The sequence below is a fragment of the Cyanistes caeruleus genome, chromosome 1 (assembly GCF_971803275.1).
Source record: "Cyanistes caeruleus chromosome 1, bCyaCae1.hap1.1, whole genome shotgun sequence".
Taxonomy (NCBI): Eukaryota; Metazoa; Chordata; class Aves; order Passeriformes; family Paridae; genus Cyanistes; species Cyanistes caeruleus.
In genome coordinates this window covers 14525748-14551920 of record NC_141701.1, presented here as the reverse complement: position 1 = coordinate 14551920, position 26173 = coordinate 14525748, and the positions used below count along the sequence as shown (strand labels likewise).

Below are 26173 nucleotides of genomic sequence, written 5' to 3'. Positions count from 1 at the left end.
ACAAGAGACTGACCCCACCTGGCTACAGCCTCCTTTCAGGGGATTATAGAGATGAATAAAGTCTCCCCTGAGCCTCCTTTTCTCCAGGCTAAACACACCCAGCTCCCTCAGCTGCTCCTTGTTAGACTTGTGCTCCAGATCCTTCCCCAGCTCTATTGCCCTTCTCTGGACACACTGCAACATCTCAATGACCTTCTTGAAGTGAGGGGCCCAAAACTGGACACAGGATTTTAGGTGTGGCCTCACCAGTGAAAAGTACAGGGGAACAATCACTGCCCTGGTCCTGCTGGCCACACTTTCTGATACAGGCCATTTGCCTTCTTGGCCATGTGGGCACATGGTGATTCATGTTCAATTGCTGCTGCCCAACACTCCCAGGTCCTTTTCCACTGTGCAGCTTTCCAGGCACTCTGCTCTAAGCCTGGAGTATTGCATGAGGTTGTTGTGATCCCAGTGCATCCCTGTGCTTTGGCAAAGGCCCTTGCTTTCCTGCACTAGGTCTACATCACCATTATCATCCTCCCTCAAAGCATTCTCCTGGAATGGTACCTCCTGGAGGTCTCCCAGTGCAACTGGAAAGCCTTACAGCACAGGGGCCTCTCACAGGGGTGGAAGAGCAGTTCCCAAAGGCGAGGTCTCATACTGAGCTTTACAATGAGCTCTGTAAGTTCAGCTATCATTGCTTGCATAAAAATAAGAGAAGCACAGAATGATTTAGGTTGAAAAGGACCTCTGGAGGGCATCTGGTGTAATCCTCCCACTTAAGCAGGGCGATCTAGAGATGAAAAAAAAAAATGAGATCCAGTCAGTGACTGTGATGTTTGGGCTCTTAACCACAGGTAATGACAAAAATCCAGCCAATCCTCATTGGCTGATACTCTGCCACCCAACCAGTGGAATCAAGATTGGGAGGGATTGAACAACCAATCAGTCCTTGTCCAGCCCCTCCTCACTGCAGAGAACTCTGGCAAGGGTGCAGGTCCAGATGGTACCAACTCTGCTGTCCGGGTTGCATGAAGAGGAGATGCCAGTGCCACCATCAGCACTGATGAAACAGCATACACATTACTGCCTTTCTGCCAGAAACTTTGTTCTGTAGAGGCCAGTGAAGCAGCCAGCAATGTCTGCCATCAGTAGTTATCCTTTGGAAGACAAGCTGGGTCAGCAGATAGGACAGTCCTTTGGATTTTTGAGCAAGGGGAACAAATCCCCTTGACTAGTGGTTATTTAGGCTTCACCATAGCCCTGTTGATAACATCAAAGCCTTTTAGCAGATTGCAGATGTCATGGACATGGACCCTGATCTTTGGCTGCTGCCCAGAGAAAATTATTAATCACTTTGACAAGCACTATCCAAAGGAAGTAGAAACATGTAGTGCTCCAGAATCAGGATTATAGGAAATATCAAAGATGTAGAAGGTCAGAATTTCTGTCTTGGCCTTAGGACCCCAATAGTTTCATCTGACTAATGAACATAATCACTGTGACCAAATACTGTAGAAATGCTTACCAGCCTTGGTCAAAGGGATATCTGAGGTGGAAATGACCCAGGGGTGGTGCTGAAGGCAAACACTGTTTCTAATACCTGCCTGTACCTATTGGAACCAGAAGCAGGGTTTATCCTCTGTATGTGTATGTGATTACCATGTGCAGGACTAAATTACACACAACCCTTTACCCATGTAGTGGGGGAGAAAATGACATCTTGAGATCTGTTGTAATTTTGCCTTATATTTCAACAGGACTAAAATCCCACTTGGAGAATTCCCACCAAGGGTTGGGCTGCTGTAAGAGCAGCCAGCCCCACTCATTCCCTGCTGGCCTTGCTCTTGAACCCATATGGTTTCACAAGATAGTCTAGTCTTAAAACCCAGCCTTTATCAGTCCTTATGCTGTAGGGTTTTCGGTGGTGAAAGGAGACAGCAGAATCTGGTTTGGGGACCCAACTTCACAAGCAATGAACTTTGCTGTGTTTTTTCTGTAATTCTCACAACTGGAGGGAATGAGCTGAGTTTCATAACATTTTAGCTTCTGGTTGGACTTCCATCACAAGCAAAGGTGATATTTGCAGGTTGAAGTACAGCCCTTATTTACTTTAGTAGCACATCTCCCAGCAACTTCAACCAGGAAAAAGTTTTGAGCTTGCTGTCTTTCACTGGCAGGGCTTTTGTTCCCACGGTCAAGTCAATAACCTTCCTGTTCACCTCGGGCCCCACAGCACGTGGCCGGGCAGCATCCTTGCTGCACTCTCTCTCATAAACAGCCTCTTGCTTTGGCCTGATTTCTGCCCTAAACATTATTTCTTCTTATAACTTAATTTTTACTTACTGCCTAAAATTCCAGATTAAATGCCATCTCCTAGCAACTGGTATATTTTTGTACCTAGTCTGCTAACTTTCAGTCTTTGAACATTGCTCTCCATTCATTTTGCTGTCTCAGACAGAAAACACTGGTTTCCTGATACCTACTGGTATGTACATTTGTTTGTTAAATTTCTAAACAATTGAGTCAGTTAAACAGCTAAACTTATATCCACCTGTTTGTTGACTCCATAGATGTACTCCAGAGGGAAAAAAAAATACACAATGTAGTTTTCCTGCTTGGTGCATATTTAGAAGAGTGACATGAGGCAGGAGCTGCCTTGAAAGGGGTGTCTCACCTGAGATGTTTTGGTATGGGGCTCTTTTTCCCATTGTGCAAACCCTTGGCATTCCTTGACATGTTGAAGAAGCATTGAGAAATGAGCTTACCACCTTTGCATACAAACCCCTTGTGTCCTCCCAACAAGCCATGGCAAAAGCCCATGTTAGCTCTCAAGAGCAGGACAGGGCTGAGTTATGCCCACAGTGAACCTTTCGTGGACCTTGCATTAAAAATGAGCCATTTCTTTTTTGGCTGTTTAGCTCAGATTCTGTGACGTGACTTTTAAATGTGTGTGAAGAGGCATTCGTTGCTTTTATCTTAGTAGGTAGCATGGCAGGATCTCAGCATACTTCAGAGAAGGCCTCATGCATCAAATCAGGTGTCTCATTGGAAATTCTTAAAATTTTTTGGGACTTGTCTATGAATTTGCTTTCAAGTAGGGCTGATCTGTGGTTTATTAACTTTAGTAAACCACAGTCTCTATCTGAGCTTCCTTAGGTGGTCAACAGAGGGAAAGCTTTAGGGATGTGCATCAGTGCTGCAGCTGTCTGCTGCAGACTGGGATGGGGAATCCCCAAGCAGAGCCTGGAAACAGACTTTGCAGATGTTTTATGCTGGTCAGGTGGATCCTCTAACATAACAGGGTGAAATCCATGCTTAGATTTGTCACTTTTCTATCCGTGCAAACTTGACTTTAGCTATTTTTCCTGTTTGCAATGGCTATAAATGGAATTTATGTGTAATAAAAGATGCTGTCCACGAGAATAGAAAAACAACTGATAATTCATGACTTTTATTTCTGTAACTTCTCACTTCCAGAATATCTATTTGACGAACTGTGAGTCATATACATTGGCTGGGCAGATATGCTTAGCTCTGATTTGTACAGTGAGATGTAAATTATCAGTTAATTAAATGAAAATTTTCTCTGTGAACTACTGCTTCCCCTCTCTGCCTTTCTCCCCACCCCCCTCCCTCCTGCTTTAACTCACCAGTGTTTAAAGCCATGATGCCACTGCCTGACAACCTGAAAACATGCCATGCACCTTCTCCAACAGCAGTGTTTCCTTCAGGACTGCTGGCAGGTATAAAGATTGAAGCTGCCCATGACTTCCTGCAGAACTCTAATGTGGCATTAGGACTAGTTACAAACAATGGGGCATTTAACTTCATATATCTGCTAAAAAAAGTACTTCCTGCCCCCCAGGCTTCAGCTGTGCTGACTGAGAGAGATGGACACTAAGTACATTTTTTAACACCACTTTGTTTTCCTGCAGAAGCCCCTGCAAGGTACTGGCCAAAGCTCTGCTTTGACAGATGATCATCAAAGGGCAGATTTGCATCCTGCTAACTCTAAAATTAATAAAATATCTGTGTGAGGAGGGATATGTACGAGTGATTCCCTGACAGCTGAGTGGAACCATAGATAGCTGTGATCACCTGATGAGAACATGAATTTTGTCAGATCTTGCTGAGCTGGTTTGGTCTTGCCTGCTACATGTGATGGTCTCATTAACACCTACTGACAGATGTTTTCCTCTCAGCTTGTCCAGAGGTGCCTGTGTGTCAGTAGGCAGTGCTGAATGGAGACAGTGTCAGTTTTTGGCAATTTTATGCAGTTTGGCTCCAGAAGGATTAAGCTCTGCTGTAACATTAAGGTAACCTTGTGCAGTTGTTTAGAGCAGTATTAGGTTAAAAAACTCTGTGCACTGAGGCTTTGTAAAAGAGGATGTTTGTCAGTTTTCTTGGAGCAGAAGCAATGAAGCCAATAGATTCTCCTTGCATCCTTTCTCCTCACTTACCTGTTTCCCCTGGCAGAGCACCACTTACACACAGAGGGCAGGGAGCTCTTCTCTAGAAAGCAAAGTCTGGGATGACCTCCTCCATGATCTGACTTTTCCAGCCTGGTCCCCTGCTGTGACACCTCCTGTTCCTTGCCCTAGCTCTCTCCTGACCACAGTTCCATGATGCCAGTCTCCTGCACTGAAGTTTATCAAGCTAGGTTCTTTCAGAAGGACAAAGAGCATCAAAATACAGGCTTTGTCTAGATGCAAACTGTACCACACTGCTGTATGCCTTGGAATGTTATACAGACATTTAATTGACATGAACCATTTTTCCCTGCACAAGAATCCAGTGACAAGAATCTGTCACTGATACACTGTGTTGGGTTTGAGTGGCAGGGTTTTGGTAGCAGGGGCACTGCAGGGGGTGGCTTCTACGAGAAGCTGCCAGAAGCTTCCCCTGTGTATGACAGAACCAAAGCCAGCCAGCTACAGGATGGTCAAGGCCAAACCCATCAGCAATGTCAATAATACCTCTGTGATAATGCATTTAAGGAGGAGAAAAATCTCTTCAGAGTAACAGCAGTGGGGAGAGGAGTGAGCATATGTGAGCAAAACTGCCCTGCAGACAACAGGGTCAGTGAGGAAGGAAGGGAGGAGTGCTTCAGGCACCAGAGCAGAGGTTCACCTGCAGCCCATGGAGGGCCTCACACTGGACCAGGTGGGTTCCCAAAGGAGGCTGTGACCCCATGGGAAGCTATGCTGGAGCAGGCTCCTGGCAGGGCCTGCAGTCCATGGAGAGAGAAGCCCAGTCTGGAGCAGGTTTTCTGGCAGGACTTGTCGTTGTTGGACACGATATGAGTCACATGGACAGCTCGAGGTGTGGTGAAGGAAGAAGAAGACTTTATTTTTCTCTCAGAATTTATAGGTTTCTGAACATGGCCAGGGATTGGATAGTCAGGATAACACCTTCCCAACCGCACTGGCCGTGAGAGATGTCTATCAAAAGCTGTGTATCAGAAAGAATGTATATATATATATGTTTACAGTTACTGTCCTGGGAAAGTCTTTAGAAACTATGTCAACAAGATTGAAAAAACTGAGTTTTCAGGGTGACAACTTGTGACCCTGTGAGGGACCCACATTGGAGCAGTTTGGTCCTAAAGTACTGCACCCCATGGAAGGGACTCACGCTGGAGCAGTTTGTGGAAAACTGAAGCCTATGGGAAGGACTAATGCTGGAGAGGTTTGTGGAGAACTGTCTCCCATGGGAACTATCCCACACTGTAGAAGGGGAAAGAGGAGTGTGATCTGTCCTCCTGAAGAGGAAGGAGTGGCAGAGACAATGAGTAGTGAACTGACCACAACCCCCACTCCTTGTCTCCCTGATGCGTGTAAATGCTCTGAGAACCTTTTCATTTAGCAGCACTGATGTGACTTAGGGTCCTTCCACATGAATTGGTGCTATACCACATGAGGCTTGTTCAGGAAAAAAAAAAGGGTTATGAAAAAAAGATAGCAAATGGGGCCATGGGAGGCTGGAGTGAGCTGATACCAGATGGGATGAAGAGGCAGAGTTAGCGACTAGGAGGAACAGGAAATGTGTTGGTGAAAAGGCAAAAGGGAGAGCCAGCAAGGAGACACAGGAATGGCAAATGATCTTTGCAGCAGCAATTTGAATGGACATGTGCCAGGAAAGATTTCATTTGTCAGAGGCAGAAGGAAGGATGCTGCAGTGAGATGTGAGATGATCTGAAGTTTATCTGTGAGGATGGAGGGGAAGGCTGTGTTGTGGCTATGGTCTGAAGAAAGAACCTGGAAGGCTTCAGTGTGGTCTGGAAGCAACTGAAGGATGCCCTGTGGCCTCTGTTATGTACAAGGTTGGATTAGATATTCACAGTAGTCCCCCCTGAGTTTAGCATCTATAAATCTGTGAAATAGAAGCTTTAAACCACAGTAAAGGCCTGAGTCCTTGGAGCATCATTTTGAAAGCCCAGAGTATCCTGAGATATTTGCTTTAAGACTGGGATTTGGGGGTATAGAAAATCTATTTCAGGATATTTTTTTAAGTTCCTTTTTAAGGTTTATTTCATCTACCTGGTTTTACAGGCAGAGTATATTAAAAAAACCCTCAAATGAAATATTTAAAGCCCTCTAAATATTCTTAAAAGAGTCTTCATAGCATGTGTTGCATAAATAGGCAGGATGCTGCTGGGATGTGATATACAGATGTCATCACTTTGATAGTTTCATAGATTTCACAGCCAGAAGGCACCACCACGGTGGTTTCCTCTGCTCTCCTGCATAATACAGACCATGAAGTTTTGCCCAGCAATTCCCACACCGATAAATGAGCTACATCATGTACAAAGACATCCATGCACAATTTAAGTATCTTTTGGGGTGATGGAGAACCTACCACATCCCATGTCAGCTCCTCCAGTGGTTAATTACAAGACCATTAAGGAGAAAAATGTGCCTCACTCGCAACTGGATTTTTTTTTAGCTCCACTCTTCCTGGTTTATATGCCTTTGTCTGCTAGGTTAAGTAGTCCCTGGTAGCGTATTCCTCCTCCATGTATAGATACTTATAGATCAATTCATCCCTTATATTCCTCTTGGATAATATAAATGGATTGTGGTCATTTGGATCATTGTAAGATATGGTTTCAATCAGCCTTACAGCTCTTCACCCAACCCTCCTCAGTGTTACAACACTGTTGTAACCTTTGAGTGTTGACAGCTGAACTGGACTCATTTTGTCTCATTAATGTCATGTATAGAGCTAATATGTTTCCCCTACCACTCAGTATTCCCATTTATACATCCTAGGGTCATATTAGCCCCTTTAACAAGAGCATCACACATGGAACTCGTATTCAATTGCTTATCTGTTGTGACCTCTTAGGTAAACAGCCAAGAGCAGCTTCCTGAATATTCCCTCTATAAAAACTCCCATGGGATCACTCTTCAGTTACAACTCCTCTTTGGAGACTTGTCATTTAACTGCCTCATAATCCATTTTAAAAGTGCCATATTGATTTTTACAGTGCTACCATTCAGAACAAACTGAATGGCAGAATGCAACCCCCAGCATCACTCTGATCTTCCCAAGGACCTATTTCCATGGAGATTCATGCCCACAGCTTCTGGTTCCCTACAGCAGCTCTGTGCCTTGGCTGGCAGTGAGGGAGCATGTGGCCACCCCAGCTCCTGCTTCTGGTGGAGGTCTGCTGCTGCTTCAAATCTTTAATTGGAAGATCAGGAAACTGGAGCAAAAGCTCCAGCCATGAGCTCATGAGGGTAAAATGGATTTGCAGCTAATGCTTGCAGAGATGGCAGAACTGTTACTGATGTGTTTGGATACCAATGCTTCTTCATGGTTTTCAGGGAATATTTTGAGACAATATCCTACTCTCAGGAGGTCCCAAACTGGCCTGTGGAGAAAGATCAGTCTGAAAATCCCATATAAATGCCCTGCTGCTAGTGCTTAAAACCACACTGGTTTTAGAGTGGTTTTAATTTAACAGGGAGGGGTGTGTGACTGGTGACCCAAGAGAAATGCTGAAGGCTGAGGGTGGTCCTTGGTCCGACATGTTTGGATAATAATCCAGACAATCTTGGTTTTCTGGTTGGTTGCCAAGTCCCTCATGGGATTAGCAGAACACTGTCCAAAAGGTTCGTATTTTGAGAATAAGAGGCAGCTTGTTATGGGACTAATAACATGGAGAAAGGGGAAGCATGAAGAAATACTAATTTCCCCTGTGTAATACTGTACAACTCATGGAAGTGGAGAAGGGCAGAAGAGATACTGCCTCAGGGTAAAACAAGCAGCTGTTGTCCCCAGGTGGAATTAGACAGTGGGAGCCCTGAATCCTGCAATTTCTCATGTTCCTAACAAAAGTTTTACCTGCCAAGAACTGCCAAAAGCAGGCTGAGTCTGGGACCTAAGGGACACGGACAAACCAGTCAGCATAACAGTACCCTCCATGCTCTGGATTAAAACTTAAACAGAGGCAGAAATAACCCTGCAATGTCCCCAGAGAACTAAAATTTCTTGCTGTAATGACAACAGGCAGGGGCTTATCTGGCTTTCCTGCATGTGGGAGTGTTTCTGTTGTGCAAATCCTTTCCCTTGCACTTTTCATATGGGGCAACTGTTGCAGCTAAGTAAAATTGTTAAAATGAGTTAATCAGCTTAGTACAATGGTTTCCAATATTTTCCATAAAACAATTTGCCTCCCACACAGACTGCTCTGTCCCATTTCACAGCATGGAGGAGAGTCAAAGCACCCCTCAGGCTGAGCATCCAGCGCTCAGCACCAACCGGGCTCTCCCATCTCGCTTGGAAAGCGCCAGAGCAGAGTATTCAAGCTGAGACTTATGATGTGCCCTGAAGTGCTTCATTTCTCTGCAGTAAAACTCCCCAGTGAAGGAAAAGCAGTTTTCCTAATCTGCCTAGAGCTGTTGGTGGAGGCTGGATGTGGCCACACACACTCCCCCAGCCTGCCCTCTGTAATGGATGGCTGAAGCTCTTGAGGCTTCAGCCAGCTGGCTATAAAATGTTGACTTTCTTCAGCTCATAATTTGGCTCAATACAATTTTTTTTGTTTTAACCCCTAATTTCAAGGCTTTTCTCTACCTATCCCTAATTTTCTGATGGTGCCTAGTGAAGACCAGATGAAAGCCTGGATGTAAGGAGCTGGGCTGACCTGGTCCTGCAGGGTGCCACCTGTTCTGCGTTCAGGTCTCACTGAGTGCTGCGTTTGTCCCGTACAGCACAGGAACTGGGCTCTCACTCACCCGGTGACTTTGGATGGGAAGGTGGGCCCGGTCCCTGCTGTCACCCCAGGCTCTGGCTCTGCATCTGAACTGGCCACGGCAGGGGATGTGTCCCAGTTTCTCAGCTGACAGCCGGAGGTTTTGAGTTAAATGAGTCTGGAATTAGTCATAGCTACACAGTAGCAGGTTTTTACCTGGAAGAGGTACAAAATGAAGATGCAGTTCCATTTGAAATGTAAAGTAATGATAATTAACAGAGGTAACTCTTTGCTTCCCATTCAAATCTTACCTGCAGGAAAAATGAATGGAGAAAGAAGTCTTGGTAGATGACGCAGTCCTGTTGTACCACAGGGTCAGGATTCCTGACGGGTGCTCTTCAAAGCTATTCTCCATCTCTTTTAAGCAGCTGCTTCAGCATCCCTGTTCCTAAAAAGGATGTTTTGGGGGTTTTTTTGTTCCTAGAAAGTGTCCAGTGTACATCTTTGCTTCTATTTTAGCCTGTTGTTCCATCACTGACATGGAGATGAGGTTAATCTCTGTGTTCAAAAAGCCTGTAGCAATTTGTTCTCTGCTTTATCTCCTCCCACTGAGGCCAATACCTCAGTGCCATTTATTAAAACTCTTCTTTCTGACAGTGTTTCTCACATGCAATAATTCAGTGTATTTCCCATGTGATGCTAATAACAGTAGAAGGCAAGAAATCACATCAGGTGCAGAAAAGCAAGAAGGCAATGACAAGGCAGCGACATGAATGAGACAAAGGAGTGCATGAAAGAGGAACAGACCTCAGACACTCCAAGAGCGGGATAATGCGACACCTCACCCGTGAAAGTGTCACTGCACACACAGATCGGCACCTGGGGGCTGGGGGATGTGGACATCAGAGGAGCAGGAGCTGTGGACAGCAATTTCTTGTCTCCCAGATGAGATGTCTCTTTTGTACCACAGTGACTGGCCTCTTCAAATCAATCTGACTTGTAACACAGTCTTCTTGGAAGACTTGCAGTTCCTCTGTTGACTTTCAAGGTTTAACAGATAAATGCAGTTCCAGTTCTACAGTAAGGAGATGGGACATGAAGAGATGATGTAAGGGAATGCATCCTTTCACAAGCAGCAGGTCAACAGTGGGACTGGGAACATCACATGTTTCTAGGGCTGCCCTTCATTCATTGGACTTCACAATGGACTAAGGATATGTGCTCACATCAGAAGGCTTTGCTCAAATGAGCATAGCTAACACGATCTTGGTTCAAGAGTACAAGTTTTGGACAGGGACATGGCTTTTAGCCCAAGGGCCTGTAACCCCTGGATAGATGCTCAGAGTAAGGTAAGCTTTGATGGATCCATGGGATGTACATTGGTATAACACAAGGTCATGTAAGTTTCATCAAGGACTGATTGTCACTGGAAGGAAAATGAGTAGGAAAAACAAACTGTACAACTGGTGCTTCACTGATAGCTTCTGAGTAACAAACTGTGCATGAAGAAATCACAACCCCATCCCCAAGATTTGCAATCCTAAACCCATACGAGCTCAAATGGAAATGCCTTGTCCACAGCTTCAAGTAACTATTTTCTTTGTCAACGGGGAAAAATATTTCATGATCATGACAGCTGTTGTTTCATTATAAAGCAGATCTGGTTTAGGTGACATATTATTTATAATGGAAATAATCCTACTGTGCAGCACACAGAGTTGTAATAATATGGCACCACTGTAACCCCTAGGGAGACCCTGATGGTGAAAAGGGTATGTGACTTAGCAACTTTTTCTTTACTTGCATTATTGTTCTAATTTCCCTCAGCCCAAGAAGTAACGTGCACAGATCTGTTCAAAAACAGAGCTTTCCCTGCTAACGTATTCTTCTTGCTGACAAGGTTTATGGTCTAAAAAGCTTTTTAAAGATATAAACAGAAATTAGTAAATTGCAGTGCCATCATGAGATGTTAAAATAAAAAACATGATTAATGATTTTTTTAGATGACAAATTACCTTGACTTTGTCAGTTATAGCTTACAATGTATAATTTTGTTCTACTATTTTGTATTAATCCAGTGTTTTGTGTTTGACCAAAACATGTCATCAGTCTCTACCTTACAAATGTGAGACTACTCAGAATTATGGCTGAAAAGAAAAAAAACCACATATATGGAAGTGCATAACATCATGCTGGAATTTCAGCATTTCAGCATTTTTGTGAAAACTACCTAATCCATTGACTTTTAAATTGCTCGCATGCCATAAATACTGAGAATAAATGGGGCGGGTGGGATGGAAGTGAAATGCCTCGCAGCATAAACAGTCTAGTACCTGTTTTTGCAGTCTGGTCCCCTTAGAGGATGCTTCACTGCTGACAAGGGCATCCCCCAAGTCTTGAGAAATAAGGGCAGTGAAAGGAGAATTCTTCCTCACCGTGTGCATGTGTGTATCTGCTCGCTGTTGCACTGCACTAAAGCAAAATCAAAAGAGTTGGTCTGGATTCACATCCAAACACTGCCCAGCAGAGCAGAGCCCTTTTCCCAGGTAGCAGCTCTGATATGCTGCATTTAGGCAACCCCTGCACCTATGCAGCATATCACTGCACAGACCCAGGGACTGCAGCTGGGGGAGGAGACTTGCAGGTGGGCAAAAAGCTCTGCTCACATTCAGGTGCTGGAAACTACCTGAATGAGAAAGACTGTCCAGTGAGAGTTGTTGCTAGGAAAAACCTCTGGGCTTTTCCTCCTCCTGTTCGTGACCTGGATCAAGCTTGACCTTATTTAAATCAAACAAAATACTTTTACTGTATAATAAAAATTCCATGTTTTAATACATTGCCATGCACAAATGAAGTCAAACGATGCAGAGTACAAAATTGTCAAATATACAAAATGATAAAGCAGATACCCAAAGCTTCCAGAGATCATGCCCAAAGATACCAAAAACTTGATATTGGTTTTGTTTTTATTGTTTAAAATAACTCCTCCCTCCCGCCCGGGCTTTGTTTTTGTTGATTTTTGAAAACAGAAGGAAGTAAAGACAATATAAAAACTGTAAGGTGGAATTAAGTGATGGCCACTTTGTATACTAAAAATTAGTTTGCATGGTAATTTCTGTTTTGGGAAAAAAGCACTGCTGTGCAGCTGAACACCTTGGATGCCTGGGGAAATGCAGTGTACATCAAACAAAAAGGCACACTTTTGTCTTATGCCATTTCATTTGGCTCCATCATTAAAAAGTTCAACCATAGATGTCCTGGCAATAACAGTGTGTCACTTTATAAGCACTACAGTGCTGGCATATTCCTAGATTATCAACCAAGTTAACATTAAAAGGAGATCGCTGGCTTAGAGTATTTCCTTAGTGAAACTAAACCAGAACTGAGTCCAAAGGCAGTAGAACCAGACACGATTTGCTGGCTTCAAGTGACTGTTCTGACCATGGTCAAGGGCTTACAGTCAGCCTTTCTGCATCCAGCTGCTCTGTATCAGGTGACCAGATCTCCCAGGACTGTGAACACAGCCTCCCTCTCACTCCCTGAAGCTCGTGTCCATCAGCAGCAGCCGATGTGGATGCACCGGCACAGCCTGGTATCTGATTCTGTCCATGGGCTCCTTTCTGGGAAGCAAGCTTTGGAGACAACCCAGGTGCAACTGCAATTCCAGATGTCAGCTGCCTGCTTTCCTCAGGGTCATGTTCAAACAACCTTAAATTCAACTCCCCAAAACAGAGAACCCCAAATTTAAAGCCCCCTTTGCTGGTTTGTGGTGTGCAGACCCAAGCAGTCATTCCTCCCATCTCACCCAGACAGTGAAAAAGAAACAATAATTTCAAGGCAGGTCCAGGTAGCTGCAGTCCCTACAAGAAATTGAAAGCAAAGCCCAGCATATCCCAAAGTACTGCCCTGCCATTTTCAGATTCTGTAATATCTGTGAAAAATTTAAAAATACTTGTCTTAATCTTGCCAAGCATCCCTGCAGCTTACTGCAAAGCAAAGGGGTCTTCTCCTCAGAGGACACAGCCTCTTTAGGGAAATGCTGGTCATTCCCATTGCCAGGATAGTGTCCAGTCCTGCCAGGAAATGTCTCCTGCTCTGGCTGCAGGAGCCATTCGGCACAGACAGAACACTGGGCTCTGTCTGCGGGCCAGCCCAGCATGGCTCATTCCTCCCCTTGGACAGTGGTGTTGGATTCAGGGGAGAAGGATGAGATGTGAGTCTCATGCTCAGCCTTTGCGTAGGCTGGAAGCTCCTGTCCCTCTGTGCTTCTTCTACTGTCATTTAATGTCCTTTCCATCTTTTTCAGAAGTGCAGAGAAGGAGCCTCTTACATACAAGGGGAGCAGACAAAGTGCTAAAAGGACTCCAAACATTTATTTATCTATCTGGTCTTGAGAACAAAGTCTGGCTCAGTAAGGAAAACTTCTGCCTAGATGTAAAGATGCCCTCTCAATATTGAAAAAAACCCAACCAACTAAGCAAGCCTCCTAAGCATCTGATGGGACAATCTGAGGTTTTTTCCTTCCCTGCAAAGCTTCTTATTGCTTACATGCAGTTTTGCTGCAATACCAATCTCCCTGCTTTAAAAAAAACCCCTGTGTTTTGCTATTTAATTTGGTGACTTATGATATTAAATAGATAAATTCAAGGCAAACGCTTAATAGAAGGAATGTGATTAGAGGTGTAACAACTACAGTGAACTTTTTTTTTTTTCTGAGAGACTATTTAGATATATTTGGAATTATTATCAGAAAGGAGCTTTTCATTTCCTCCTTAGATGGAGCCTGGTCTGAGCCTGAGCTGTGATAATGCTGTCAGTCCTGCTCTTATGTCAGAAGCAGATGTTGCAGTCGTTCCAATTCAGCTTCAACCCTGCCCTGCAGCTGGTCCCAGCCATGCCTGCCACAGAACACCCTCCTCCAGAGCTGCAAGGTGTCTAATACCAATCTGCAGTAAGTATTGCTTTTACAGTTTCCCTTGTTTGTGTGAACTGTTAACCCTTTAACAACCCAGTTTGTGCTTTCCCCACCACTTGATGAAGCGCATGGAAGATGATTCCAATGGTTCACACTTGCCTTGTGCAAATGAACAGTGGTTTTGTGATATCTGGATCAGAAACCAAGTATTCCTTTGATTATTCCTGAAGTACAACATTCAAAGCAGCTAACGGTAACAGGACCCAATCTGGCAAACCACTGCTGGGAGCAGCTGTCATTTCTCTGGGTAATCCCACTGATGTAATTTCACTTCCAGGGCTTTATTAACCAGCTCCAATGGGGCTCATCATGACAGCAGACGTTTACTTTCTTTGAAGCAAGGAACTTGTGTACTGTTCTCAGCTGCACAGCGATACAATCGCCCTCTCCATCAGCTCTGCAGATTCTCCACCAGTTGTTGCAGGCATGAAAATCTGTTTCTTGCCAGCAAGATGCTACCTCCTTAAGAGGCAAACCCAGCTGTTATTCCTTGCTTTGACTACACATCCACATGGCCCCATCCTTTGCATGCAGCATTTTGTCCCAGGCTGCTATCAATGAAAGTCTACAGATTCTTGCTATGTCCAAGGGTTTTGTTGTCCTTTCTTGTCTAGTTCACTTCCTTTAATTATATGCAGAAAAACCTTACAACTGTGAGCAGACCTACTGATGCTCATACCAAATGCACAGCTTTCCAGAGAAGCTGTTTAATACCATTTTGTGGAAAAAAAAAAAAGAAAGAAGATATAGATTGCCCTGCCTTCCTGTAATATTAGAAACTTCAGGATATTTTTAATTCAGAAGTTTACATCTGATGATCTAAGTCTAATCCTTGCATAATACATGCCTAATAACTTCATCCAGTAATTGCTGCACCGAGCCTGGATTTCAGTTTGAGGTAGAGCTTTATTGACTTAGAAAAATACTCTGCATACATTTGAAGACTATGTGATGGAGAACATACCAGGTAACTGAGTAAGTTGTCTCCATGGGTAATCATCCTCCCTGTTGAGTATTTGCACTTAATTTCTAGCCTGAAATCAGTTTCCAACCAGTAGAGCACACCATTCCCTTTTCTTCTACATAGAAGAGCTACCTGCCTTCAGACAGCACTTCCCTGCCCAGGTAGAAGATTGTGATTGCAGATGGAGATCAAGTCACCTCTTCAAATTGCCTCTGATAAATTAATAGCATGAGCTTCATTTATCTGACACTCTAATAAAACCTGTTTTCCTGCCCTTGAATGAACTGCCCTGGGAACTACTGAAAATAATCTTTCCAAGTTGTCAATACCTTTTTTGAAAGACTGACAGTGACCAAAGAAACTGGAATGGCATCACTATTGCCAGGTCCCACATCCCAGCAAGAGCATCTCTGGGGCTGATGCTGAACAGATAATTTATGACACCTCCACAGCCACTGTATTATTGCAGACATATTCCCCATGCTTCTAAGTCGGACTTGCTACCATCTCTCCTGGATTTTTAATTTATCTGTCTTCCAGATTGTTCTCCACTACTGACCTGCTCAGATCATTATTTATTGTGTCCGTTTTTGTCATCTTTGGCTGTTGCCAACAGTAATTTTCTCCTTCCCTGGGGGGTATATTGAAAATAGAGCATACCTTGGGAGGAGCTCATCAGAAACAGTCTCATTGAGGATAATTCATATTTACAGCTATTTTTTGTGATCTGGCCTGTAATCCATTTTTAATTCATTTAATATGGGTGAAATGGATTTTGCCTTGTGCTATTTTGTTCTTTATCAGAATCAAATGCTCTATAGGAGGCTAAGTATAGTATGCCAGCAGAGCTTTTTTCAACAATCCTTTGATATCACAAAAATAATGGCAAGTTCAATTGGCATGATACAGTTCTATAAAAATAATATGGTGGGGTTTATCAATTTTTAATTGCTCTAATGATTATGCCATATCAACTTTTTCACAATTTTGCCTAAGACTGATAGGAAGCTAATGAGTCTATAGTTTTCTGGATCAAACCACTCATTCTTTTGAATTATTGTGGATTTGATGTCATTTCAAGCTTCCTTTATGCTTTCTGGTTCTGAGGAGTCCTAGGCAAGTTTTTCCTTCACTTTTGGGTTCCATTAATGATTCTACAAATTTAGAATTCTGTTTGGATAGTTACTGCTTAATATTACCTGTAATTACTGATGGAGTAGGAGGAATTACATTTTCATGTGTAATCTGACTCCCTCCTTCCACTGGTTTCAAATACAAAACAAGACTATTTGTTTGGTTTCCAGTGTAGTGTGAGCAGTCTCTGTGCTGGGACTGTCTAACATCACACTTAGCTTTGCTATGATGGTATTTATTAGGATATATGTAAAGTCTTTGGTGTAACCAGCCCTAACCTATTTGCCACTGACTTCCCATACATTTTTGGCTTCCTTCATTAAGCACCTATTTTTCTTACTTGCTGATTTATCCTCATGAGCCTGCCTAATCACCCATACATTATATTGGTGGGCTTTTTTGCACTCAAGATTACTTTCCTGAATTTTACTATAGGAGGTTGCAGGTAATGCTGGTAATATTTTCCCCTCACCCATCAATTTTAATTATACCAAAGGACCTTCTCTTTTTAAATTAAAATCTTATTGACAGCCTATGTATACCAGGGTCAATTGCACTCCTGCAGCAGAGCTGTTCAAGGAGACTCTGATGGCAGAGATGATAACTGTTAAAGGGACCAGGGTGAAAGATGCAGGGTTTTACTTTGCTTTATTTTGAATAATGCAGATCTTTTGACTTTGTGTCAGGTGGAGAGAGGTTCATTTTAGTAATCACAAAAAAATGCCACCTCGATGCTGGCTCCTTAGCTGACACTAATCAACACATCTCTGGAGACTGTGATGGAGTAGTGCCAATGGAGGTCTGCCAGGGACTGGCAATGGGTCTTCTGAATATTCAGGGCAAACCCAGAATTTTGTAATTTTTAATGGTTTCATTTCCTCAATGACATTGCAGCTGCAGTTGAGTGACAACACTTACCCTAAGGAAGAGACAGGGAGGGGTGGACTCACTGGGACAGCATTGTCATGCATCTGGACAAGCAAAACCAAAGAGCTCATAGAGCTTTTTCAAACTCCCCTCCTGGAAGGCTGTCTTTCCCTTAACGGAATAAATGGCAGGTGTTCAGGCACACAAAGCCACCCAGATGAAAAAAAATGAGGAACAAAACAATGCAAAGGATGATCTCAGCTGTAGTGTGCTCTCAGGGGTGAGCAATTCCTTCAGGCTTCTAGTGGCAGAATTCTCACGGTGCAAAGCACTTGGAATGGCTGAGTTTCTGACAGGGATTTTTAGCAGGGTCTGATGCTGCAACCTGGACACAGAGAAACCAGGTGAGCGTGGCAGCAGGGGGAGGCTCCAGGCTGGGAACAAGGCTGCAGGTCTGCACAGGGAACAGGGTCCTGGTCACAACCCTGCCTTGTCTGAGAGATAATAACTGGTGATCAGTGTAACAGCAGCAAGGCCTTTATGAATTTATCTATCTCCACAGACAGATAATGGCTGCTTTATGAAAATAGCATTAGTCTTCCACAAGAAGACTCTTTTGCAGCGGACTAATGGCTCTGAGAATATTTAAATTCACTTCCTTTGCCAGAATAACTTATTTGCTCCCTTTCATGTTGACTTGGTCTTTGGCACTCTCAACATAAATGATTTATTGACCAGAGATAAAGCATTCTTTCCCCTGAACTGTTCCTGTGACCCAGGCAAAAGCGGATATGTCTGCTATTAATAAGGTGTTCGGCATAAAAAATGCAATAGACTTGATTGTCTGCACTCATCAGCCTTTCCGAGAACACAGTACCTGCCCCCATTCATAAGAGCAAAAATCTCTCCCACATGTTTATTTATAATAAAAGTTATCAGGAGAATACACTGGGATCCAAATAGTTGTTCAGGAGATGTAGAACAATTTCATAAATATCCCTGAGGAAGCATGGCCTACTTTGGGAGAATAACAGTGATTAAAAAAATCCAAACACAATGAATAGTTAAATACAAGCCAAAAAGTACAGTTATTTCCTTATGGCTCTGGCAGACAGTTACACACGTGAGAAGTGTCACGGGGCTCGGAGGAGCTATGCTTGCAGTTATCCACATGCATAGGCTGGCTGCAGGAACCTACACCAGCTTCAAGGGAAGTTTGTCCGATAGGTACCTACAGCAGACTTCTCTCCAAGACTGGCTACTCAGGGGTCTGGACTTGATTTTCACATTTCTCAGGGCCTATAACACTGCTTTTCTAGGTCACCATAGCTAAAATTCTGGGAAGCTTTTAAAACAAACTGTTTTAACAGGAGAAGTGCACACATCTAAATTCATGCCCATATACTGGAAGATGTTCAAAACTAACATTGATACAAAAAAAGCTTCTAGTGGCTCTCTGCCTAATGCAACTTCTTCTCATACACCCTTTTAAGATAACACTCTCTGATAAACTCTTCTTTTGTCATTCAAATTATTCTGGATTTTTTCACTGGGTAGTAAAATATGAGAACTCCTACTGTAGAAGTATAGCATTCTCCTTTTAATTTAACATATTAAAGTATTTTGATTTTAATTGCTTTACCAACATGAAATTGATGCCAGTTGTCAGAATGCATTTTTAAAACCTGTAGTATAAAGAGCTGTAAAATTTGCTGAAGCTTACAGTGGACCTGTGCCATGCACATGGCCAGCTCTATTGGTATCAGGTTCCAACCTGCAACCCTATGAAAAGCTCTAAAAAGTGCAAATGTTGCAATTGGCAAAGATCCTTCTGTTTTAAGGAGAATTTTTACACCAATTAATTTGAAAATAGGGACCAGGATTTTCAGAAAGAGAATGTAGAAGCTTACTGCTCTGTAATTCTTGGGAGCTCCATTTGAGAATCCACAGAAAGACCCAAACCATTAAAAATCACTAGCAACTTCTGAAAATCTTTGTCACCAGTTAAAATAATTTGCTTTTGGACTGAATACTATAGAAGCATCCACTATGCTGAATCTGAGATGGGTGGAGAGCTGAAACCCAAGTCCATAACCATCTAAAAAAAATTAAACCCTGAAGATAATTACCTGTTTGTTGTACAGGCACCCTCAGTGGTTGACCTTCCATTCTCTAGAAATGAACTGCATAATAATTTTTAAGAATTATAACACAGGAGTTTCCTCCAGAAAGGTGCCTGTGCCTTAATCTAGCTGCACATTCTCTCCATCACTGCATCTTCACACAGCAATGTCTCACCCAGAATTTGGAATAAATACTAACAACTCTACAGTATCCTTTTATCAGGCTGGAGAGAGTGACAGTCTTTAAGTACACAAAAAAGCTACCTTTGATTTTAAAGAAAGAAGGAACAAATAGGTAAGCCCCCTCAGTATGCTGATGGCATCAGTTCATTATTAAGAGTCTGCCAAGAAGGTCCTGACGTAAGGGACAGACACTAATTCCACTGAGTCCCCATGGAAGAAACAGTACCACAGCCAGCTGTGATACAACCAGTGATGAGGTCAGCCATTCAGAGACTGAACAAAAAACAACGTTCAGATTGAATGCAACAGTCTTGAGCCTGCTACAGTATATTGAAAGGCTTATTGGAACCATTTGCTTATTCCCAGTTCCTACCAAAATATTGTTTTGAGTAGAAAGTGGAGAAAGTTAATGAAGAAATCTGCCCTCTCTAAAGGGAGTGTCTTGCTCTTTAGAAGTATAGTCTTACACTTTACCTTTTTAGAGAGTTTGGTTTGGACTACAATTTTCCAGCCCTGCCCAAAACATAAGTGGTGGCCAGCATAAGGAACCTGAATTCTTCCAGTTTATTCTGGTTTTATTGCAGACCAAACCCAGGGTCACATACATGTCTGAGAAAGGCTCCCTCCCTTGCCTCTCCCTTGCTGAGTTAGAAAACACACTGGCACACCAGAAACGAGACCCTTTGATAATTGGTGGATGAGAGGGAGAGCAGACACAGTATCCTACAGTTCATTCAAACTACCCTGTTCTTGGCTACCTCTGTGACAGCTGTTCTCTAAGTCTTAATAAAAGAAGTCGTATCTCTGCCACGTGCAAATCTATCTACACAACCTACTGTGAATCAGTGAAGGGATGCTAGTACTGGGCTTCAGTTTGGATGCAGTCTCAGCACAAACACTGAAACATATCCTCGGTATTTTAAAAAAGGACAATTATATATATATATGGACTGTGCTAGTTCTGTGAGAAAAGCACATATGAAGTGCTGATATTGTTTAACAGAATACCATTAGACTGCAAAACTAACACATACAAGACGTTTACATTCCTATCAGGGTGTTATATTGTGAACATATCCACTGAGATTGGAGAATTGTTGTAAGTTTTTCCTAAAACATCATGCCATCTGCATACATAATAAAAGAATCCAGTAGTTGCCATGCTAAAACAGGACTTCTAGTGAAGGGCATAGACAGTCCCCTAAAGGGAACTCAAAAGTTATGCACAGTGATGAAGACTGGAAGAATTTTTCCAGCTAAAGGTCTGTCAATGACCATTTTCAACAAATTAGATATTTTGGATATTTTGCACCACATATTTACTCCACAGCAAACCAGGTCTCCCAGAATGTATCAGCTGAATGGGCTGATTTTACTTCAAGTTTGTCTTCAATCCTCCATGGTCATCTTCTGGCAGCGCCATTTATTGTGGTATTTTCATGAAGGAAAGTTCACTTCCATATCAAGTGGCAGGACAGCAGCTTTAGAGGCTGGAAATGTTTATGGAGAGCTCTCTGCTGGGGCTGTGAGAAACAAAATCCAAAACCAGACTGTGAGTATAGGACAGAGCAAAGAAATTATCATGCATTTCAACTCAAATTTAAAAAGTCAGGTTTGAGCTTAGTAAATGTAGTCCTAGAATATATATTGTTGTGACTTTTTTTAATCAGTTTTACTCACTAACCAAAAAAACCTTAATCAATTCCTTAGAAAAAGTGCAGATCAGCAATCATTTGCATGATTTAACAAATCCTACTTGAATTTTATTGCCTCATATTAAAGCACTGCTTATTCTTCCTGCAGTCTGAGTCCCAGAGAGCAGGGCTCTTCTGTTTGGTTGGATTTGCATTAACTACTGAAGGCTTGATTGCCAAATGCTGGAAGTGCTCTGCCAAATGCCCAAGCAGTATTTGATATTCCTACACCCTTTCTTCTGGCTTAGATGGTAAGAACTGGCCATTTCACACAGACGTGAAAACAGCTCACCCGTATCCTTCCCCCCTTCAGGCCCCATAAGATAACGAGGAGGTTGCAGTTTCTCTTTCCCTTGCTAAGCAGTACAGCACACTCAGTGTTGGTGGCTGCTATTCCATGCCTGAAAGCCCTTGCAGAGGTGTACAACCATCACACCATAAAGGAAGAGAATGTGGAGGTTACTTGTAACTTCTTCCCTTCATCCAAACTTTGAGAAGCACAGCAAAAGGACAAGAGGCAATGGACACAAGAAGCAACAAGAGATATTCCAGTTAGACGCAGGGAAAAAAAAAATCTTCTGAGTGAGGGTGGTTACCTTTTGGACCAAGTGGTCTGACCAGGCCATGGGACCTCCACCTACACAGATATCTGCAGCTCAACCAGATGAGTCCCCACACCTGCTGACATGGCCTATGCTTTGAGCATAGTTTACTGTAACCTTCTCCTGAAACCTCTTCCAACCTAAATATTTTTAAGCTTGTACATTTTATGATAGGGATTTGTGCTCCTTGTTCTGCCTTTCTGAACAGGAGATGAGTGCCTGTGCAGAACTGCTCACACTGAAGCACATTCAGTTGTTAATTCAGTGTGTAGCACATACATGCTTGTAAACCCATCACAGGCTCAAGCTTCTGGGGCTGAGGAGCCATGCAGAGACAAGTTCACCATATTACTTACTTGAATCATAGAATTGTTTAGGTTGGAAAAGACCTTTATGATCATTTAGTCCAAGTATTAACCTAGCACTGCCAAGGCCACCATTAAAATGTTTTGGGATGCAGCTTTGTTTATCACACAGTCCTCACCCATCACCTGTTTTACAGACCAGATCTCTGACCAGGGCAGTGATGGGATGGGACTCATCAGAAGGGGCTTTGCACCCTTTCCAGCTGATATCCTGCTTCTTTCATGAATGCATATATCTGTGTGTGTGGGAAGAGCTGGATTGTTAGGGTTTTGAGGCTAGATTCCTAACTGTGAAGCAAACAGGATACCTATATTGCCAAGGCAGCTTTCACATCAGCTGAAACTCAGGCTGGCAGTGGATTTCTGCTTCTCATTCCTTCAAAATCATTCCTGGTAGACTCTTCTCTGTGGGGTGTGGGCTGACTGGCTCTGCCAAGCTGTCACTTTACCCATATTTGCCTCTTCCAATCCCAAACTCTTATAGCAATGGACATGAAGGTCTGATTGAGCACAGAAAGGATGGGATGATAAATCAGTAGGTACTGCACAAGACTAAAAAACCACCCACTCCCTGCCATGAGCACTTGACCTCTGAGTGTAAATATGCCCTATGAAATAGAGGAACAGTAAAAACCAGTTTCCTTAATTATTTCCCTCTTTATGTCGGCATATTTACGTAATTATGGTGCTAACCTTGATTTCTGTTTTTATAGCTGCTTTGCTTTTACCCTCCAGGTTCTCTAGGGCAACGTTCCTAACACCACCTACTGTCATCTACTACATGAGATGGCCACATGAGTATTGGCCTGAGAAAGATACACATTTTGGACCCAGCAACTGTTTTTACTCCATGGAAGAACATACAGAAAAGTTTTGAGCCTTCACATGAGCAATTTTGAAGACAAAGGGTAAACCTATGGGGAGGTTTTAAAACTCGAGAGCGGCAAACAGACACTTAATCTCAAAAGTGTTTGATTTCAGGTGAATAAGAGGATGTCTCCCATCTGTGTAGCACCAACAGACACAGGTCTGTCTCACAAAGGCCTGTCTCTCCTTCTTTGAGCTTATTTGCTGCACAGAAGAGAAAATTTCAAAAGCTCTCCCAAGCAATGGAAAATACCTTGTCTAGCCACAGAATTGGAGGACTAAAGTAAAATGGGTAAACTGGCTAATTTTATCAGGTCAGGCTTCATGATTGCACTCATGCTGAAATTCCCCAATCATGCCCATTGTCTCAGTCATTAGCTTGTACTTGCACTTAAGTTTGAAATGAGCCAGCTGGCCCTTCAGACAGAAACCCATGAATGAGGAGAATGGAACTGATCCCAACCTGAGCTCCATCCACACCACAGAAGGAGCACAACCACTTCCAGCCATTCAGAGGTGTCTGGATACAACTGGGGACATTGAGCAAGCAGACAGCACTAGTTCTGTCAAGCTCTGCATTTAGAGCGAGCAAACTGAGGCTTTAGTGGTCACCCAACCTGTTTCTTCTCTTCTCACTTTGTCTTTTGAGGACAGGGTTTTAGAAGCACCTATTCTTCCTGCATAGTTTTTTGTGCTCAGCTGGAGGCTCCGCTAAGGACCCTGGTTTTGTAACAGTACATATGCAGTATTTACTGAAAGTAAAGATCTTTATAAAAGGTATCACAAATGAGCAGCTGACTTTGAAAACCCTGCCTGAGACAGTAAGCTCTCGAAACAAAGACAGCCCTTTGCAAGGGGTGTATATGCTTACCAGCACAACAGTGATCAGATCTAATCTCACCTGACATTTTCAAGAAGATGATGTAGAAAGACAACTATCATTTCAAAGCCAGAGATGTATTTCAGTTTTTGAGTTTCTGTGCTGTGTGATTTTTGTCTGAGAAAGGGATATATTTTACATTCATTTTAAACACATGTTAATTTAACTCAACCTAGAGGTATTACCTATTTGCCATATTTCCATAATTGAGGGATTCTGATAAAGAAAACAAGCATCTATTATCTTTGCTAGGTTTACTCTCCTGGAACCAATTTTATACTATATTTCTAAAGTCAGCACATTTCAAACACAGGATTATAATGAAAAATGCCTGTTTCCAAACATCCTACTACCATCTATTCCTTGGAGTCTGTGAAAAACTGCATTCAGCTGTATTTAGTAATATTTTTCCTGTGCTAGAAAGGCCATAGATATCTCACTTTACATGCCTCATATCACTTTAGACATTATAATATGCTGTATATTATTGCAGACTTGTTGCATATTGCTATTAACTAATTAGAGTTCATGTAACTGTCAAATGATTGGAGTTGTGAGGGACCTTAAAGACCCTCTCATTCCAACTCCCCGGCCACGGTCAGGGAACCTTCCACTAGACCAGGTTACTCTGAGCCCCATCCAGCCTGGCCTTGGACACTGCCAGAGATGGGGCATCCACAGATTCTTTGGGCAACCTGAGCCAGTGCCTCACCACCCTCACAGTACAGAACATCTTCCTAAAATCTCGTCTAAACCTGCTCCTTTCAGTTTAAGGCTCCTTGTCCTGGCACACCACTGTGGAAAGTCCCTGTCTAGCCTCATTGTAGCCTCCTTTAAGGTAATGGAAGATGCTATAAGGTCTCTTTAGAGCCTCTTCTTTTCCAGGCTGAACAGCCCCAGCTCAGCCTGTCTTCATGAGAATTGTTCCATGGTCAATTTAGTGATTCTGGACTCCTCTGGACTCATTCCAACAGGTTCATGTCCTTCTTGTACTGGGGACTCCACAGCTGGACACAGTACTCCAGATGGTGTGTGTGTGTCCAGCTCTGGGGCCTCCAAGAGATACCATCACCATTGAAGAGTTTTGGACATTGATGAATGAAAATGCCTGGAAGCCCGTTCTTAGATTTACCTTTTTCTTGTGCATTGAAATACTATTAACACTGAGGTGTGAGAGAATGAGGTGTCTCTGTAAGGTTCATGGAAATTCATGTAAAATGAAAGTACCTTCTTGGGGAGCTGCTGATCCCAGTCAGTCACTATGGTGGAAGGAGAATTAGCAGGGGTTGGGAAGTGCTGCCATGGGGTAGCCTTGGCAGGGAAAGGAACCATTTACCCCTGTACTTTACAAATGAAGTTGTACCTGAATTTGGTTTCACAAAGCCATCCCATTCCTGCTCTGGGTGGAGAACAGCCCCGGTTCTTTTAACCTGTAGGTGAATGCAGCTATTGCTGCACATCCTCATTACGTAACAGGTTGCTGATAACCAGAGTCAACAATGCCAGAGATCCAAGGTTACCTCACACAATTGCATGTGTGAAGCCAGCTGGAGCCAGCACCGAGTGGGTGGCAAAGCCCCGGCCCCTAGCCCGCTCCATCCACCCACCAACCCCTCCTCTCACTGGAGCAGCTCCGGCTTGCACAGGCTGCAAGTCAAGCCTCAGGGCAGTGCCACAGCCCAGCAGCCTGTGTTAAACAGTGACACATTAATCTAGGGGACTGAATGCAACACACAGCAGCTGAGAGAATACAGACATGTGGATGCTTTTTGATAAAGCTGCCAATATTGTTTTGATTCCCAACCAGTCATGTCTTGTCTGACTTTCCTAATTACCCTCTCATTACTAAAAACTTGTAGCTGATACAGTCTTGAAGGTAATTTAATGTTGTTTGTCAAATGCAGCTGTCAATATGGTGGAAAAATACCAAGGGGGAAAAGAAGGAAGAATCTTCTTAGTTTGATTTTTTAATTTGGCTGCCAAGCAAGAAACCAAGATTTTGGTTTTGGAGTACCTTGACAGAAAAGGTGGGTCTGTGAGCACAACACCTAGAGCATCTAACACAGTAATCCTAATCCCAAACATCTGATATTCTTTAATGAGTCCATGCAAAATAACTATAAAAGACAAAAATACATAGAATCAAATGTTGTTTGCCCTTCATACCTACTTTTTTAGCTGAGAGTTAGGACATACCTGTCATTAACTATAAAACCCAACCATGAAACCAGGCATTTTTTTTTTAAATGATCAGGGACATTGATGTACCTTTACAAGACTCCAAGAGCAGAGTACTTAAAACAAACAGCATCTGATATATGAATTGCTATTT

The 26173-nt window shown here is 43.0% G+C and overlaps 1 protein-coding gene across 3 annotated transcripts in view; it reads right to left on the bottom strand.

The window, feature by feature from the left end:
- Positions 1-11987: 11987 nt before the first annotated feature.
- Positions 11988-26173, bottom strand: part of SAMD12 (sterile alpha motif domain containing 12) — a 173385-nt gene continuing 159199 nt past the window's right edge. For 2 of the 3 annotated variants that reach the window (XR_015284102.1, XM_086879832.1), the window contains exon 5: positions 18030-20956. Coding sequence is in view for 2 of the 3 variants with exons in the window: in XM_086879832.1 (XP_086735958.1) it covers positions 20934-20956 (23 nt within the window). In the remaining variant the exon portion in view is untranslated. Of the gene's footprint in view, positions 20957-26173 lie in introns of all 3 variants that reach the window. The other variant, XM_086879810.1, reaches the window with a different exon arrangement.